Source organism: Erpetoichthys calabaricus, chromosome 16, assembly GCF_900747795.2.
Source record: "Erpetoichthys calabaricus chromosome 16, fErpCal1.3, whole genome shotgun sequence".
Taxonomy (NCBI): domain Eukaryota; kingdom Metazoa; phylum Chordata; class Cladistia; order Polypteriformes; family Polypteridae; genus Erpetoichthys; species Erpetoichthys calabaricus.
The window spans coordinates 40,557,136-40,572,099 of NC_041409.2; the positions used below are offsets into that span (position 1 = coordinate 40,557,136).

The 14,964-nt window shown below is 37.4% G+C and overlaps 1 protein-coding gene across 1 annotated transcript in view; it reads right to left on the bottom strand.

Annotated features, from left to right (window-relative positions):
• The window catches only part of LOC114666747 (cytochrome c oxidase assembly protein COX16 homolog, mitochondrial), a 74,584-nt gene extending 60,303 nt beyond the window's left edge, over positions 1 to 14,281 (bottom strand). Inside the window, exon 1 of the mRNA XM_028821729.2 lies at positions 14,116 to 14,281. Coding sequence (XP_028677562.1) covers positions 14,116 to 14,169 — 54 coding nt within the window. The 5' untranslated portion in view covers positions 14,170 to 14,281. The remainder of the gene's footprint in view (positions 1 to 14,115) is intronic.
• Positions 14,282 to 14,964: the final 683 nt, after the last annotated feature.

Below are 14,964 nucleotides of genomic sequence, written 5' to 3' on the forward strand. Positions count from 1 at the left end.
GCTTGCCACACATGGGGATTAACGGGGATAAACCTAGGACTCTTATTTTGCGCTTTCGAAAAATTACAATCTAAATTAAAAATAATATTACTTCTCAGACAAAAACAAGAGATTATATTTGAAAATAACCACATTCATATTTTCCCTGATTTCTCACCCTCAACAGCTGCTAAAAGTGCTGCTTTTTACAACATTAAACAGAGCTTACAGAAAGCCGAGATCAGATGCAGCCTCTTGTATCCTACCAAACTGAAAGTGGACATTCAAGGCAGGCTCTACATTCTTACCTCTACTGAGGAAGCAGAAAAAGAGCTAAGAAAACTGATCCCAACACTTTTTTGAAATACAATTGTGAGTTGTATCCTGTCATGGCAAAGAAGACCTTACCAGCTGCTTGATCCACTTGCAATGATACTGGTACCATAATTATACATCTTTTTCCCTTCTCAGCCACTTTTTATTTATGCTTTAATTACAATTATATGCACATATGTATGTATGTGTAAAACTTTTTTTTTTTATTTTATTTTATTTTTTTTAAGGAGACTGTTTAACATAATACCCTTGGTTTATTGTATTAGGGCTTACTATGCTTATCCAGGGCTACTTTTTAACATCATTCCCTGGGTTTACTATCTCAAGGATGTTTAAGATTATATTTTATGCTTATAGTATTTGTGGACTGTATTGCCAATAGATACCTCTGTGATGTAGCAGGTCCACGGCTATGAAACTGTGGCTTTTAAAATAATCCATTTGGCCGTGTCAATGCGCGATCGTGCAGTCGCGGAAAGTTGATGAGGTAATTGGGGCGAGTCGCACCTGCACGTGAGGGTTTGATCATTCTCAATTGTTTAATTGGCTTCCTGCGGTGCACGATTGAGGCACTGCGTCCACGGAGCCGTATAAGAACAGGCCGGCACAGAGAAACAGAAGGAGACGTGAAAAAAAGAGGATAGGAGAGCCTAAGTGCGGCATTGGGGGCAGTGTAAGAGAGCAGACGAGCTAGCCAGCCATCTGATGAAAGAGGTCAGCACGATCAGGGGTCCTGTGATAGAGTAAGTGATTGGCACTCGAGGGACAGGATCGCTCCCACTGATTTTATAGAAGAGTGGGTTCAATCGAGCATACCTTGGGTGAGCTGGAGAGACTGGGAAGGAGCTATGCTTGGCTGGTGTGACCCCAATGTCTGCTACAGGATTTTAATCTTGTTTTAGCCTTGTTTTAAACATTTTGATATTACCTACAGTATTTTTTTATGGATTATTATTTATGAACACTTTGGAAAAACTGCACTATTTAATTGGACACTTTGTTTGTTTCAATAAAAGCACTGTATGCACTTTGCACCTTCCCCTTGCATCGTTTAGTGTCCTTATTGTCCAGCTCATCCGGTTACATTATCGACGGTGTTGGGTTCGAGAGGCTCCCTGAAGAGAAGCAGGAGCATGGAGCAGAACTTGCATTGTGACAATCTCAATTTTAATCCTCATATGCCGCTACTGGGGGACTTGTTTTGTTTTGGATGTGCTCTGTCTTTAGGTATGTCAGAGGACTAGGACTTTGTGAAGTGTGGTCCAGCCTCACGTGGGGAGGCAAAATGGAGGGGCGGGGGGACTTAGGAGAGGGAGAGAAAGACAGCAAGCTATCTATCCTTTAAATCCTTATAATTATAAGTGCCAACGTAACAATAGGCTTCATGGCAATAACTCCTGGGAAAATTGGAAATTAAGGTCACAGCTGTCTTATATTCAGTTAAGACTACAAAAAGACAACAAAAGTTCAGAAGCATTGTCTCCATGACCGAACAGTTAACTTTGTTAGCTGGAATGTTAAAGGTCTGAATCACAAATTAAAAAGAAAGAAAGTATTCTCTCATCTAACCGGTCTAAACGCTAAAATAGTATTTTTACATGAGACCCACGTATTAAAAGCAAGGATCAGTTTCGGCTGCACAGAGACTGGACTGGCCAAATATTCCATTTCTGCTTTACAAAGAAAACTAGAAGTATGGGAATTCTTATACACAGAATAGTCTCAACTGCAGTATCAGATGTAATATCTAATCCTGAAGGGATATATGTGACTGTCATGGGTAATTTACTTAACTGTAAAGTGAATTGATTATTTCTTTGTAGATAACAATTTCCTGCCTACAATTAAATCTTGTAAGTATGATGCTATTGTTATCTCTGACCACACCCCTTTGATCTTGGAGCTAAAATCATTATGCCCCACATACTCATCTTGCAGATGGTGTCTTAACCCACTTTTATTAACAGACGAGAACTGTACAAAATTTATGTCCAAACAAATCAATTTTTTTAGAGACTAGGGGGCTCTGCCCCCTGCTCGCTTTGCTCGCCCACCTCCGGGTTTGGTTTACCGGATATAAAATTTAAAGAGATTGTTACTTTCATGGGAATTGTTACATATGCATTATTTTCACTTTTACTTTAAAACTTTTGTAAAAAAACAATATTTGGAATTAATTTTTCTTCAAGATCGCATTGAATTTTGATGTCGTGTTTGGACTTACATCGTGACAATGCAACGTATAACTGCCTGTGAGTGAATATCGTTTCTTTCTCTCTAATAAATAAAATGACTTTCTCGAATGTTTGTCCATGCTCTTTCTTCTTTGCTTTGTCATTGACGTGTCATCTAGAAAGTATAAAATTATTGTCCTGATAAAATTTTTAAGAGCTGAAAGCACAGGAAGTGTGTCTGACAAAAGCATTCACACGACTGAGGTTAGATGACTGTGGTCTTGTTTGAAAATAGTTGTAAGTAGGGCGTGGCTTGTAAGAATCTCATGTTAAAAGTCTCCATCTCACGGGACTTCATACCGCAACGTTTTTGGAATCTTTTAATTCTCGCTGGCAACATGAATTAGATGATCTTCAAGTCTCTAACTTTAAGTTTAAATCCGAACAATATATTCGATCTCTTTTCGGTGTTCCGTTATTTCACCGAGTAATAATTTCCATTAGTTTGCGCTTATGCGATCTTTCCTATACTTTTTTTTTGAGACTTTGGAATTTTCGTAATTCCATTACCTCTAACCTGTTGTAACAATTTTGAATTCTTTACGACATTCTACTTTGTCATCTACTCTTTGTTCTTTATTTCCAGCCCCGGGAGTGGGACATATAACGCTGCTCGCATTGTGAAGGGGGGGCTGAACGCAACTAAAGGAGTTGCAGTCATTTCAGCTGCTGTCTTTCTGCTGCTGCTGGCGAGCTACATGTTCTGCTTGTCACGCTGCACGTCGTTCATTTAAAAGCCTGTACAGCAGCTGTCCTTTTGTCTCACTGCATTGTTTCGCGTGACGTCAAAATGTCTTCCGAGAAGATCGCGTCTCGTCTCCCTCATCTCCCTCCCAAGATTTTTTTTTTATAATAGAGAGACAAATACATCCTCAGAGGTTTCTGCAGGAATACTCTGGGAAACTCTGAAGGCTTTCTTAAGAGGACAGATTATCTCATATCTTTCCCACAGAAATAAATTGGAAACCAAGAAGATATCAGAGCTAATCAGTGAAATTACCAGAATAGATCAAGAACATGCCAGGTGTCCAAGTGAGGCACTTCATAGGAAAAGACAGGCTCTGTATTCAGAAATAAACCTCTTAACAACTAAAGAAACTGAACAACTCAATTTAAATCAAAACTAGGGGACTCTGCCCCCTGCTCGCTTCGTTCGCCAACCACCGTGTGGGCGCTATGCGCCAGCCACATCGCGTCTCTGCCGTTCGTGTAAGGGTAAGCGTATGAACAATTTAAACATATTGTTATTTTCATGGGAACTGTTACATATGCATAATAGAACTATTTTACATTACAGCGAGAAATTAACCATAGTAAAAAATAGTACAACGTAATAAATTTAAATAAAATTATGTTTCATGTTGCATTAGAGGTATTCATTGAGTTATACTTTTTCGTTCTGTTTGGCTTTGAAATTAACACGCAAATACTTTTTAAACTTCTGTCTTGGAAATCTCCGTCTTTCAAAACTATTATCGCTAACAATTCGTCACATGTTGTTTTATTATAAATGCGACCGTGCTCTTTCAAATTCATATAGAAATCCAAGAAAACTTCTTTGTCCGTATTTTGCAGATAAATTCTGTGTAAAGTGAGATACTTTTTATACGTATGGATTTGTATCCATTATTGGCTGTAGAATTTCTAATACGTCCGATCGTTTAATCTTTCGATTCTATGTTGCATCACTTCTCCGTGATCATAAATATAAACCTGACTGAATTGTGATTTCTTGGAAATTAAACTTGTGGTAGCTTTAATTGTTGTGGGACCACAGATTCTCATAACGTATAATCCTGAATTGTGTAAACTTACGTTTTGAGCATTGAATGTTGCGATCGCGAACAGATTATTGTAGATTCAGAAATTTTGCTTGTAGTGTTTGTGGATTTCACTTTCACCAACAACAGATCTTTTAATTCTCGCGGATACGCCTATTTATTGGGAAGAAACACAACTTTTCTCTGATGGCAACACAAATTAGACAATCTACAAGTCTCCGACGTAAAATTTAAAGCCAAACAATATCTACATACTTCTGTCATATCAACTATGTCCATATATTCAATCTCTTTTCGCTGTTCTTTTGTTTCACCAAGTAATAATTTCCGTTTGTTTGAGACTTTCGAATTTTAGTACTTTCATAATCTCTAACCTGGTCAGCATGTGTATCGTGCCAAAGTTTTTGAACCTCTTTTCAACATTCTACTTTGTCTTCTACTCTTTATCTTTTATTTCTGACCTCGGTTTGACCTGCTAGTTTTCAATTCCACTTGGTCCGGGCTGATTATTACTTTCCTTATTTTCCAAATTTGCACTTAAATTATTATTGTTCTTTTTGAATTCTTTTCTTTCCAACGCTTTTGGGCCTCTTTTCGACTCACTGCCCTTTCTTCTTCACTTAGTTGTTGAGGTGTCATCTAGAACGTATAAAGTTATTGTCCAGAAAAGGACTACATCGATGGAAACAATTAGATTTCATGTCTAAAATTATTCTCCACAAAAGCTTCTTTAAACGATGAAACTGAGGATTTTTCATAAACGACTTTAAATGAGAAAAACGTAAAAATTTATAAGAGCCGAGAGCACAGGAACTGTGTCTGACAAAAGCATTCACACGAATGACAGCTGAGTGGACCAAGGGCGTGACTTGAAAAAATCTCATGGCAAAAGTCTTGTCTCGTGGGACTTGAAAAAAATCTCTTGGCAAAAAGCCTTGTCTCAAGATTTCCTTTTATAATAGAGAGATATCATTACTATGGACATGGAGAGAAAGCTAATAAGATCTTAGCTCAACAAATCCACATGCAGGAAGTTCGCAATGCAATCCCAGCAATCACTAACACAGACGGAGACAAAATCATTGACCATGAAAATATGATGCACACATTTAGAGACTACTATGTTCTACTGAGTTTAAATAAGACAAGATGCAATCTAATGCATTTCTGGATGCATTACAGATACCAGAAATAAATAGATACTCTCAGTGCAGAGGAATTGGATAAACCTCTGGCTTCAGGATTACCAGATGCTATAAACTCATTTTAGAGTGAGAAAGCAGCAGGCCCTGATGGCTACCCTACTGAATTTTATAAGAATTCTCAACTCAGCTAGCTCCACTTTTATTAGCAACATTTACAGAAGCTACAGACAATAAAATTCTACCTCAAACTTTTCACCAAGCATTAATTACCGTCTGTCCTAAACAAAATAAGGACTTATTACAATGTGCATCATATAGACCAATTTCACTTCTGAATAATGACGTTAAGATACTCTCCAAAGTCCTAGCTAGAATGATAGAGAAAGTGCTTCCTTCAGTAATATCACAAGACCAAACTGGATTTATTAAAGGCAGACACTTTAATAATACATTCAACCACAAAGTCCAACACCACGGAGATATTATTATCGTTAGATGCAGAAAAAGCATTTGATATGATTGAATGGAACTACCTTTTCACTACATTGGAGAAATTTGGGTTAGGTTCGAACATTTGTGCAAGATTCAAACTACTGTATACCAGTCCAGAAGCTTCAGCTTGTATTAACAACATTAATTCAGACTACTTTAGGATGCTCCTTGTCACCACTGCTTTTTGCAATCGCCATTGAGCCACTGGAGTTCACTGTCAAAATGCTTATGAGATAAAGAGATCAGTTTAAATACCCAAGGGTAAACATTACAAGTAAACATAAAGCTCTTTAACAACAAAATAGTGCTGTCTGTATGGAAAAAATTAAGCAAGACTTCCATAGATGGTCTACCCTTCATCTCACTTTAGCTGAAAGAATTAACATTTTTAAGATGAATATCCATCCTAAGCTTCTTTTTTATTTCAAAACATTCCAATATACAGCAATAAATAATTTTTTAAGAAATTAGATTCAACCATAACCTCATTTATTTGGAATTCAAAACAACCACATATCCAAAGGGCGACCCTACAAAGACCTAAGGTGAAAGGTGGCATGACTGTACCTAACTTTCAATTTTATTATTTGGCAGCAAATATACAAGCTTTAAAAACCTGGACATGGACACAAATACATGAACATACACAGGCTTGGTCTGCAATAGAACATTAAATCTTGTCAGTACTTCTTTATATTCCTTGCTTTGTACCCCAATAAGTACAAGTCATCGCCAATATACTAACAACCCAATTGTGCTTCACTCACTCAGAATATGGAACCAATGTAGGAAGTATTTTAAGATAGAGAAGCTTTTATCTGTGGCACCTCTGAACGAGAACCACCTTTTTCCACCCTCTCAAACGTACACAGTTTTTAATGGCTGGAAAACATTTGGGATTAAATCACTTAGAGATCTGTACATAGACAACATCTTTGCATCCTACAAACAATTACACTCCAAATTTAACTTTCCAACAACACATTTATTTCATTACCTTCAAATCAGAAACTTTGTTAAACAAAACCTGGCCAGTTTTCCTCACGACCCACCTACCTCTATGCATGAACAAATATTGATCAGTCTTGAGGACTCCGACAACATCTCCCTAATATATAAAAACATTTTACAGTCCCTCCCTTTCAAAGATCCAAGAGTACAGAGGGAAAAGGATCTCTCACTCAACATCTAAGAAAAGGAGTGGAATGTAGCAATGCACAGAATTCACTCGAGCTCCACATGTGCAAAGTATACAATTATTCAACTTAAAATTATATATCGAGCACATCTGTCTCGTTTAACAAAATGTCCAAAATGTTTCTATGGCAAGATCCAACCTGCGAACATTGCAATCAAGTTCCAGCCTCTCTGGGTCACATGTTTTGGGCGTGCACCAAATTAACATCATTCTGGACCAAAATCTTTAAATGCCTTTCAGACAGCCCTGGTGTCACAATTCTTCCTAATCTATTAATAGCCGTGTTTGGTGTTACTTCCAGATGGGCTTAAAGTGGAGAAGGTCAAACAAACTGTAATTGCTTTTACTACACTATTGGCACGTAGACTTAACTTGCTCAACTGGAAGAATCCTAACTCTCCTATTTTAAGTCAGTGAGTAACTGATGTTATATATTATCTGAAACTGGAAAAAATAATAAATAAATAAATATTTGGACAGAAACAACGTTTTTCTAATTTTGGTTCTGTACATTACCACTATGAATTTTAAATGAAACAACTCAGATGCAGTTGAAGTGCAGACTTTCAGCTTTAATTCAGTGGGATGAACAAAATGATTGCATAAAAATGTGAGGCAACTAAAACATTTTTTTAACACAATCCCTTCATTTCAGGGGCTCAAAAGTAATTGGACAAATTAAATAACTGGAAATAAAATGTTCATTTCTAATACTTGGTTGAAAACCCTCTGCTGGCAATGACAGCCTGAAGTCTTGAACTCATGGACATCACCAGATGCTGGGTTTCCTCCTTTTTAATGCTCTGCCAGGCCTTTACTACAGCAGCTTTCAGTTGCTGTTTGCTTGTGGGCCTTTCTGTCCGAAGTTTGGTCTTCAACAAATGAAATCCTTGCTCAATTAGGTTAAGATCAGGTGACTGACTTGGCCATTCAAGAATTTTCCACTTCTTTGCTTTAATAAACTCCTAGGTTGCTTTGGCTGAATGTTTTGGGTCATTGTCCATCTGTATGTTTGTCCAATCAATTTGATTTTGCATTTAGCTGGATTTGAGTATGTCTCTGAACACCTCAGAATTCATTCGGCTGCTTCTGTCCTGTGTCACATCATCAATAAGCACTAGTGTCCCAGTGCCACTGGCAGCCATGCACGCCCAAGCCATCACACTGCCTCCATCGTGTTTTACAGATGATGTGGTATGCTTTGGATAATGAGCTGTTCCACGCTTTCTCCATACTTTTTCCTTGCCATCATTCTGGTAGAGGTTGATATTGGTTTCATCTGTCCAAAGAATGTTTTTCCAGAACTGTGCTGGCTTTTTTAGATGTTCTTTAGCAAGGTCCAATCTAGCCTTTCTATTCTTGAGGCTTATGAATGGCTTGCACCTTGCAGTGCACCCTCTGTATTTACTTTCATGCAGTCTTCTCTTTATGGTAGACTTGGATATCGATACGCCTACCCCCTGGACAGTGTTGTTCACTTGGTTGGCTGTTGTGAAGGGGTTTCTTTTTGCCATGGAAATGATTCTGCGATCATCCACCACTGTTGTCTTCCGTGGACGTCCAGGTCTTTTTGCGTTGCTGAGTTCACCAGTGCTTGCTTTCTTTCTCAGGAATGTACCAAACTGTAGATTTTGCCACTCGTAATATTGTAGCAATTTCTCGGATGGGTTTTTTCTGTTTTCGCAGCTTAAGGGTGGCTTCTTTCACCTGCATGGAGAGCTCCTTTGACCGCATGTTGTCTGTTCACAGCAAAATCTTCCACATGCAAGCACCACACCTCAAATCAGCTCCAGGCCTTTTATCTGCTTAATTGATAATGACATAACGACGAACTTGCCCACACCTGCCCATGAAATAGTCTTTGAGTCAATTGTCCAATTACTTTTGAACCCTTGAAATAAAGGGAATGTGTTAAAAAAATGCTTTAGTTGCCTCACATTTTTATGCAATCGTTTTGTTCACCCCACTGAACTGAAGCTGAAAGTCTGCACTTCAACTGCAACTGAGTTGTTTCATTTAAAATTCATTGTGGTAATGTACAGAACCAAAATTAGAAAAAAGTTGTCTCTGTCCAAATATTTATGGACCTAACTGTAATTCTCACTTAGAGGATCTGTACAAACCTTTTTCAAAACCTGACAGGATCTAATCAATAACATTTTAGAATAAGCTTTTTAATTGAGGAAGCAGATTACTCTATTTATTGTTATCATTTATTAATTTATCTATTTACTTATTTTTTTAGTATGGTTTAAAGTTTTTCTTTGCTGGTCTAGCTCTCTTTCTCATGGGTGGGGGTTGATTTGTTTCGTACCTAGTTTTGTAAAACTTGACTTATTTGTATGGAATATTATTTGATTTTAATAAAATCAATAAAATCAAAATAAAAGATCTGACACAATACAAATTTTTTAAATTATGAAAGGAATTTTCATGGTAGTAACATTGTTGTATCACAGTAAGAAGACTGGGATTCTAGTCCCTGGTGCTCACTGCATAGAGACTGCCTGGTCTCCTTGTGTGTGATGATTTTCCTCTGGGTGCTTCAGTTTCTTCCCAAAGTCCAAAAACATGCAGGATACGTGGACTGGCGATGGTAAATTGATCCCTGGTGGGTGGGTGTGATGGGCTGATGCCTTGTCCAGGGACTGTTCCTGACTTGCACCCCTGCTATGGCTAAGACAGTTTTGGGGGAAACATGGATGAATGCAACTATTATACTGGTTCTAGCCTGTTACTTAAAACAAGAACACAGATGGTAACTTGTTAAGATTCAATATCCCACTAAATTTAGAAAGTTTTTTTCATACAGGAAACCATGAAATAAACTATCAAGTGGTTTGATAGAAAGTAAGAGTTTAGGGGCCCTAAAAACTCAATTTGATGATATTTTGAAGAAATTACGTGGACGAGACTGGTAAGTTTGTTAGGGCTAAATGGCCTGTTATCGTCAAAATTTCTCTAATCTACTGATGTTCAATGAAATAAATAATTTAGGACGTCAGTGATCCAAATCTTTATTGTCAACTGACCCCAATGACTCAAATCACTTTGTTGAACTCTAGAATGCCCCTTACTAGGCAGCATTGACAGCTGGCACATGCAAAATATAAGTTTAAAGCTGGATTTGCATTATACATACCATAGGGCTTAAGTGAAGTAAACCTGTTGCAGGCTGGGCATGTGTAGTCAATGCCTGAAAAGTTGACTGATCTAAAAATGTTCTCTTTGGCATAACTGTTATTGTTTGGCCTCTGTGTGGAGGACAGGACACAACTTTACATCCTGCTTTGGCTTCAGAGTGACTCATAGCTAGGGTGAAGGCTGCACATGTCTGGCTTACTCTGGGGACTGGTTTTTCTCTTCTGTGCTTCAAGACTATAAACTGACCAAGTGTAGGCAAGCACAGTTAAGTGCGTAAGATGCTGTATTACCTATAAATCAGCCAGTTTCTCCTTGGCTTTCACAATTTTCACAAACCTTAAAATACAGATGAATTGCTATAGATATCAGTGACCCTGTTAGCAACTTGACAGTGTTTAGAACTGGAGTTAAAATAGCTTTAATCTACATGATCACAGAGAACTAAAGCCAGTGTCAGTGCAATGTGCATAATGTGTAACAAATTACAGTTTTGACTGGATTCTATTTGTTTCAGTAAAACAGCATAATTTGCTCAGGGGCCAAATCTTGAGTTGAAACTGTTCTTTAATGACAGCATGCTGTGATAAAGATCATAGCCATTTGTTTTAAAGGCCACATAATGTATTCAGATGCTCATTTTTTGTTCAGAAATTTCAGAATGTAGCAACACATAGACACAAACATTAAAAGAATATTCATACTTAAAATAAAATCACAACCAAATTAACTTTTTTTAACTTTAAAAAAATTACAGTCTCTGTAAAACTTCTATAGGGAGTGGTTAACTTTCCACTGACCAAGATTCTTCATTTTTACCATCTTAGAACATAATGATATACTTCTGTCATATTGTCTTTTTGCAAAGCACCATCAGTCCTCTTTAGAAAACTACACATAAATGATGAATAAAGAGGTCAAGTCTGAGCTGTAGAAACCCAAATAGTAGTTTGACATGTCTCCTGTATGGGAACACTATAATTTCTTTAGTAAATACAGCAATAATGGATCAAAATGTATCACAAAAGAATTGTACCATGAAACCCAAAACTGAGTATTGTATTGTATTGTGAGATTTGTTTACCATTAAGCTGCTAGTTTTTCTGCAGTTTATCAATAAATATTTAATTCACAGAATGTCATTAACAGGAAAAGCTATGAAAAGATGCAAACAAAATAAAATTACAGGATCAAATATACAAACTGATCAGTGTAATAAAACCAATTATTCTATTTCACAGTCTGCTAATTCCAATACATGGTTGATGCGAGAGACTGTTCTCCCGGTAACAATATCAAAAAAGACAGGAAGCATGACTGGGTGTTGTAGCTCTTCATGCCAGGCCATGGCACCCACTAAATTAATTTCAACCGGGAGGAAAATAATTAAATCAAAAATACTCCACAAGGGCCAAATGAGAGGTAGCAGTGCTAATCACTGAGCCACCAAACTACCAACCTGACAGATATTGTGAATTTCCCATCGGGATTAATAAAGTATCTATCTATCTATCTATCTATCTATCTATCTATCTATCTATCTAATATATAACAAATTTAGCTTTCACAGCCACTTTGAAATCTTTGGAAATATCCCTAAGGAATTTTGCAAACAAGACATTTACACATAAAATAGGGTTGCAATACAATACTGAAAAGAAACAATTATCGTAAGAGTTATTAAAAAAATATGATTCTGGGTAGAGTTTTCAAGCCATGTTGTCTGTAAAGTGGTAGAAAACCGTGTTAGTGGCAGGCCCATATGATTCTATAATTGGGACAACAGAAACTCATAAATGATGGAACAGCTATGATAAAGCCAAACAGAACAAGCATTTCTTCCATCTGGATCCAAATATCCACAAAGACAGGACATTTTTCAGCACATTCAGCAATTCTGCAACACACTAAAGTCACTAAGCAGAATACTTATATGCAAAAAGAAAAGAAAATAAAATGTAAAAAAATTGCATTTTACCTTCTATTTTCAACATCTCAAAATTTGCCCTCACAAACTTTTTAGTGCTTCCTCCTAATTCATAGTCATTCTGAAGCTATCAGTGAGCATCCCTTATAAGCTTTATTGTGGATTTACTGACAAAAGATCTTCAGAGGTTAGTAACATAGGCCATAGTGACCCCTAGTGGCCCCTGGGTGAAATGCATCCCTGAAACTGTCCAAGTTTATTAGGAGCCCATCAGTTTCCAACTCAGCTTGCCTGCTGCCCTCTAGGGTCTGCATATTTGTCACATGATAAAAGTAAGGACACCTGTACATTTATTGCCACTTCAAGTCAATCAAACTGTTCCAGATGAGCTGCCAATAATTAGAACCATTCCTATGGAGTATGCAAGTGGACTCAGCTGTCTTTTTTAAAACCCCAGATATAAAGAGGTTTGGCGTTCTCTTTGTTGTAGACGTGTATGATGTCATCATGACAAGATCACGATTTCTTTAAGGCCTTCAGAAAGAAGACTGTATACCTAGGAGTCTGGCAAAGAATTTAAACAGATAGTTGATTTCAAATTTGCCAATTTGATTGTAAAGTAAGATAAGTCAACTACAAATGGTGTAGATTTCAAATGACTGCTAATTTGTTCAGGACTGGCCTGCCCAGCAAATTCAGCCCAACAGCTGACCGTCTAGTATTAAAAGAAGTCTCCAAGGATCCCAAAATTTCATTGCAGGATCTGCAGGTAACTCTTGCAAAAGTTAATAAGTCCTTATAATTGGAAAGAGATTGCACAAATGTGACCTGCAGCAAGGTATGCCAGGAAAAAGCCATTATTGTCTAAAAAGAACATTAAAGCAAGACAAAAGTTTGCTTTCAAGACCTTCTGGAACAATGTGCTCTACACCAGTGAATCAAAGAGTTGTCTGGCTATAGTAACAGTAGACACATTTGGCACAAACCAAAGAATGCATTTCTGGAGAAGACCCTCATACCAACCATGAAGCATGGAGGTGGAAATGTACTGTTTTAGGTTTTTTTAGTGCCTCAGAGCCTGGGCAGCTTGCAGCCATCGAATCATCTATGAATTCTGCACTATATGGAGAATGTGATGCCATCTGTCGAAAAGTTGAAGGTGTACCAAAAATGGACCTTTCAGTATGATAATGATCTGAAGCACACTAGCAAATCTGCCAAGGATTGGCTCAAAAAGCACAAATGGAGCGTTTTGGGCTGGTTCGGTCCAATTGATGAAATGCTGCAACAGGGAGGACAAGCAAGAAAACCCACACACTTCTTATAAATGAAAAAAGTTTGCAGAGACTGCACAACACCTACAAGAAGTAATTTCTGCTAAAGTGGGCAATGCCTGCTTGTGAGGCCAAGCATGGACTGGGTTACCCCCCCTCCCCCCCCAACAGACCATAAAATCTATTGATGCTTTTATAAATAAATAATTGAAAAGGAACGTTTTCCTTCTGTGAAGGTCTGCTATTTGTATGTCAATGGGGTGTACTCACTCTTTCACGTCTATATGTATGTATCTTGTATTTAATGTATTTATTCCTAACATTACACTGTTCCGTTATTAAAATTGATTATGTAAACTTCTCAGTTCTGTAAAGTACCTTGTGATGGTGTATGTTAATGGTACTATATGTAATAAATATTGCTAAATTTGAAGAAAAAACACAATCAAGCTGGGTACAGAAAACACATTCTTAGTTGCATCCTGCATATCATAAATATCATAATTATTTACTGGGGGCTTTAAAGAGCTGAGCTCTGTACTGAGGACGATCGCTCTGAGTCGTCATAATCAATTAGCGCCGTCGAAAAAACCGGCCGTGTAACTCACCAACATAGGGACCCCGTATTTCGCTGTCTTGCTTTTATACAAAACCTTCCACATGGCTATTTGTATTTAAGTCTACAGTTAATAACATTGGCTGACTGGCGCTGTCACTGACGTTTTCTTTTTTTCCTGTCACCTTTATTACGCCACACAAGGCGCACAAGTTCTCGTACTCCGGCTAGGTAAACAGGCTGCAGTTTTTTAGTTCCGTCAGATCTTTGTTTCAGTATTTTTATTTATTGTAGAGTTAGAGATTTTGGGTTCATCGGACTCAAAATTTAAACGGACACCACTGTCATTGTCATTGAGTCCAGCAGATACAAAGAAATTCCTAATCACCCTACACTGATACCACATTTACAACGTGCAGCTGGCTTCCGTAATTCAAAAGCTTAACGATAAAATGTACTGATCAACAAAACCTTTACTGAAAATGTGTTATAGACCATCCTGGATGTAGATCAAAAGTGAAAAACGTTTCAGCTTAGTTGTCAGGTGTTTGCATTTTGTTGTCGATTTAGTCACCTGTCACTTCGTACAGTAGTGACAAATGCTTCTTGAAAATAAAACACCTCCACACCTAACATACCTGCGCAGAATGTTGCTGTTGACAAGTCATTTCTGGTTTAGAAACGACGTTTCACAATAAATTGGACAATAAATTAGTATAGATCTACTGAAACGGGAAAACCCAACCTTTTTTGATGTTTATTTTATTATTATTTTGTTATTATTTTTTCTTAATTTTACCTTAAAAGCTGAAAATATCTGATATTGTTAAAAGTAACTAGGTGTCAGTGTAATGTTTAAATATGTTTGTCTCCTTCCCTCTCTTTCTTTCCCTCTTTCAAT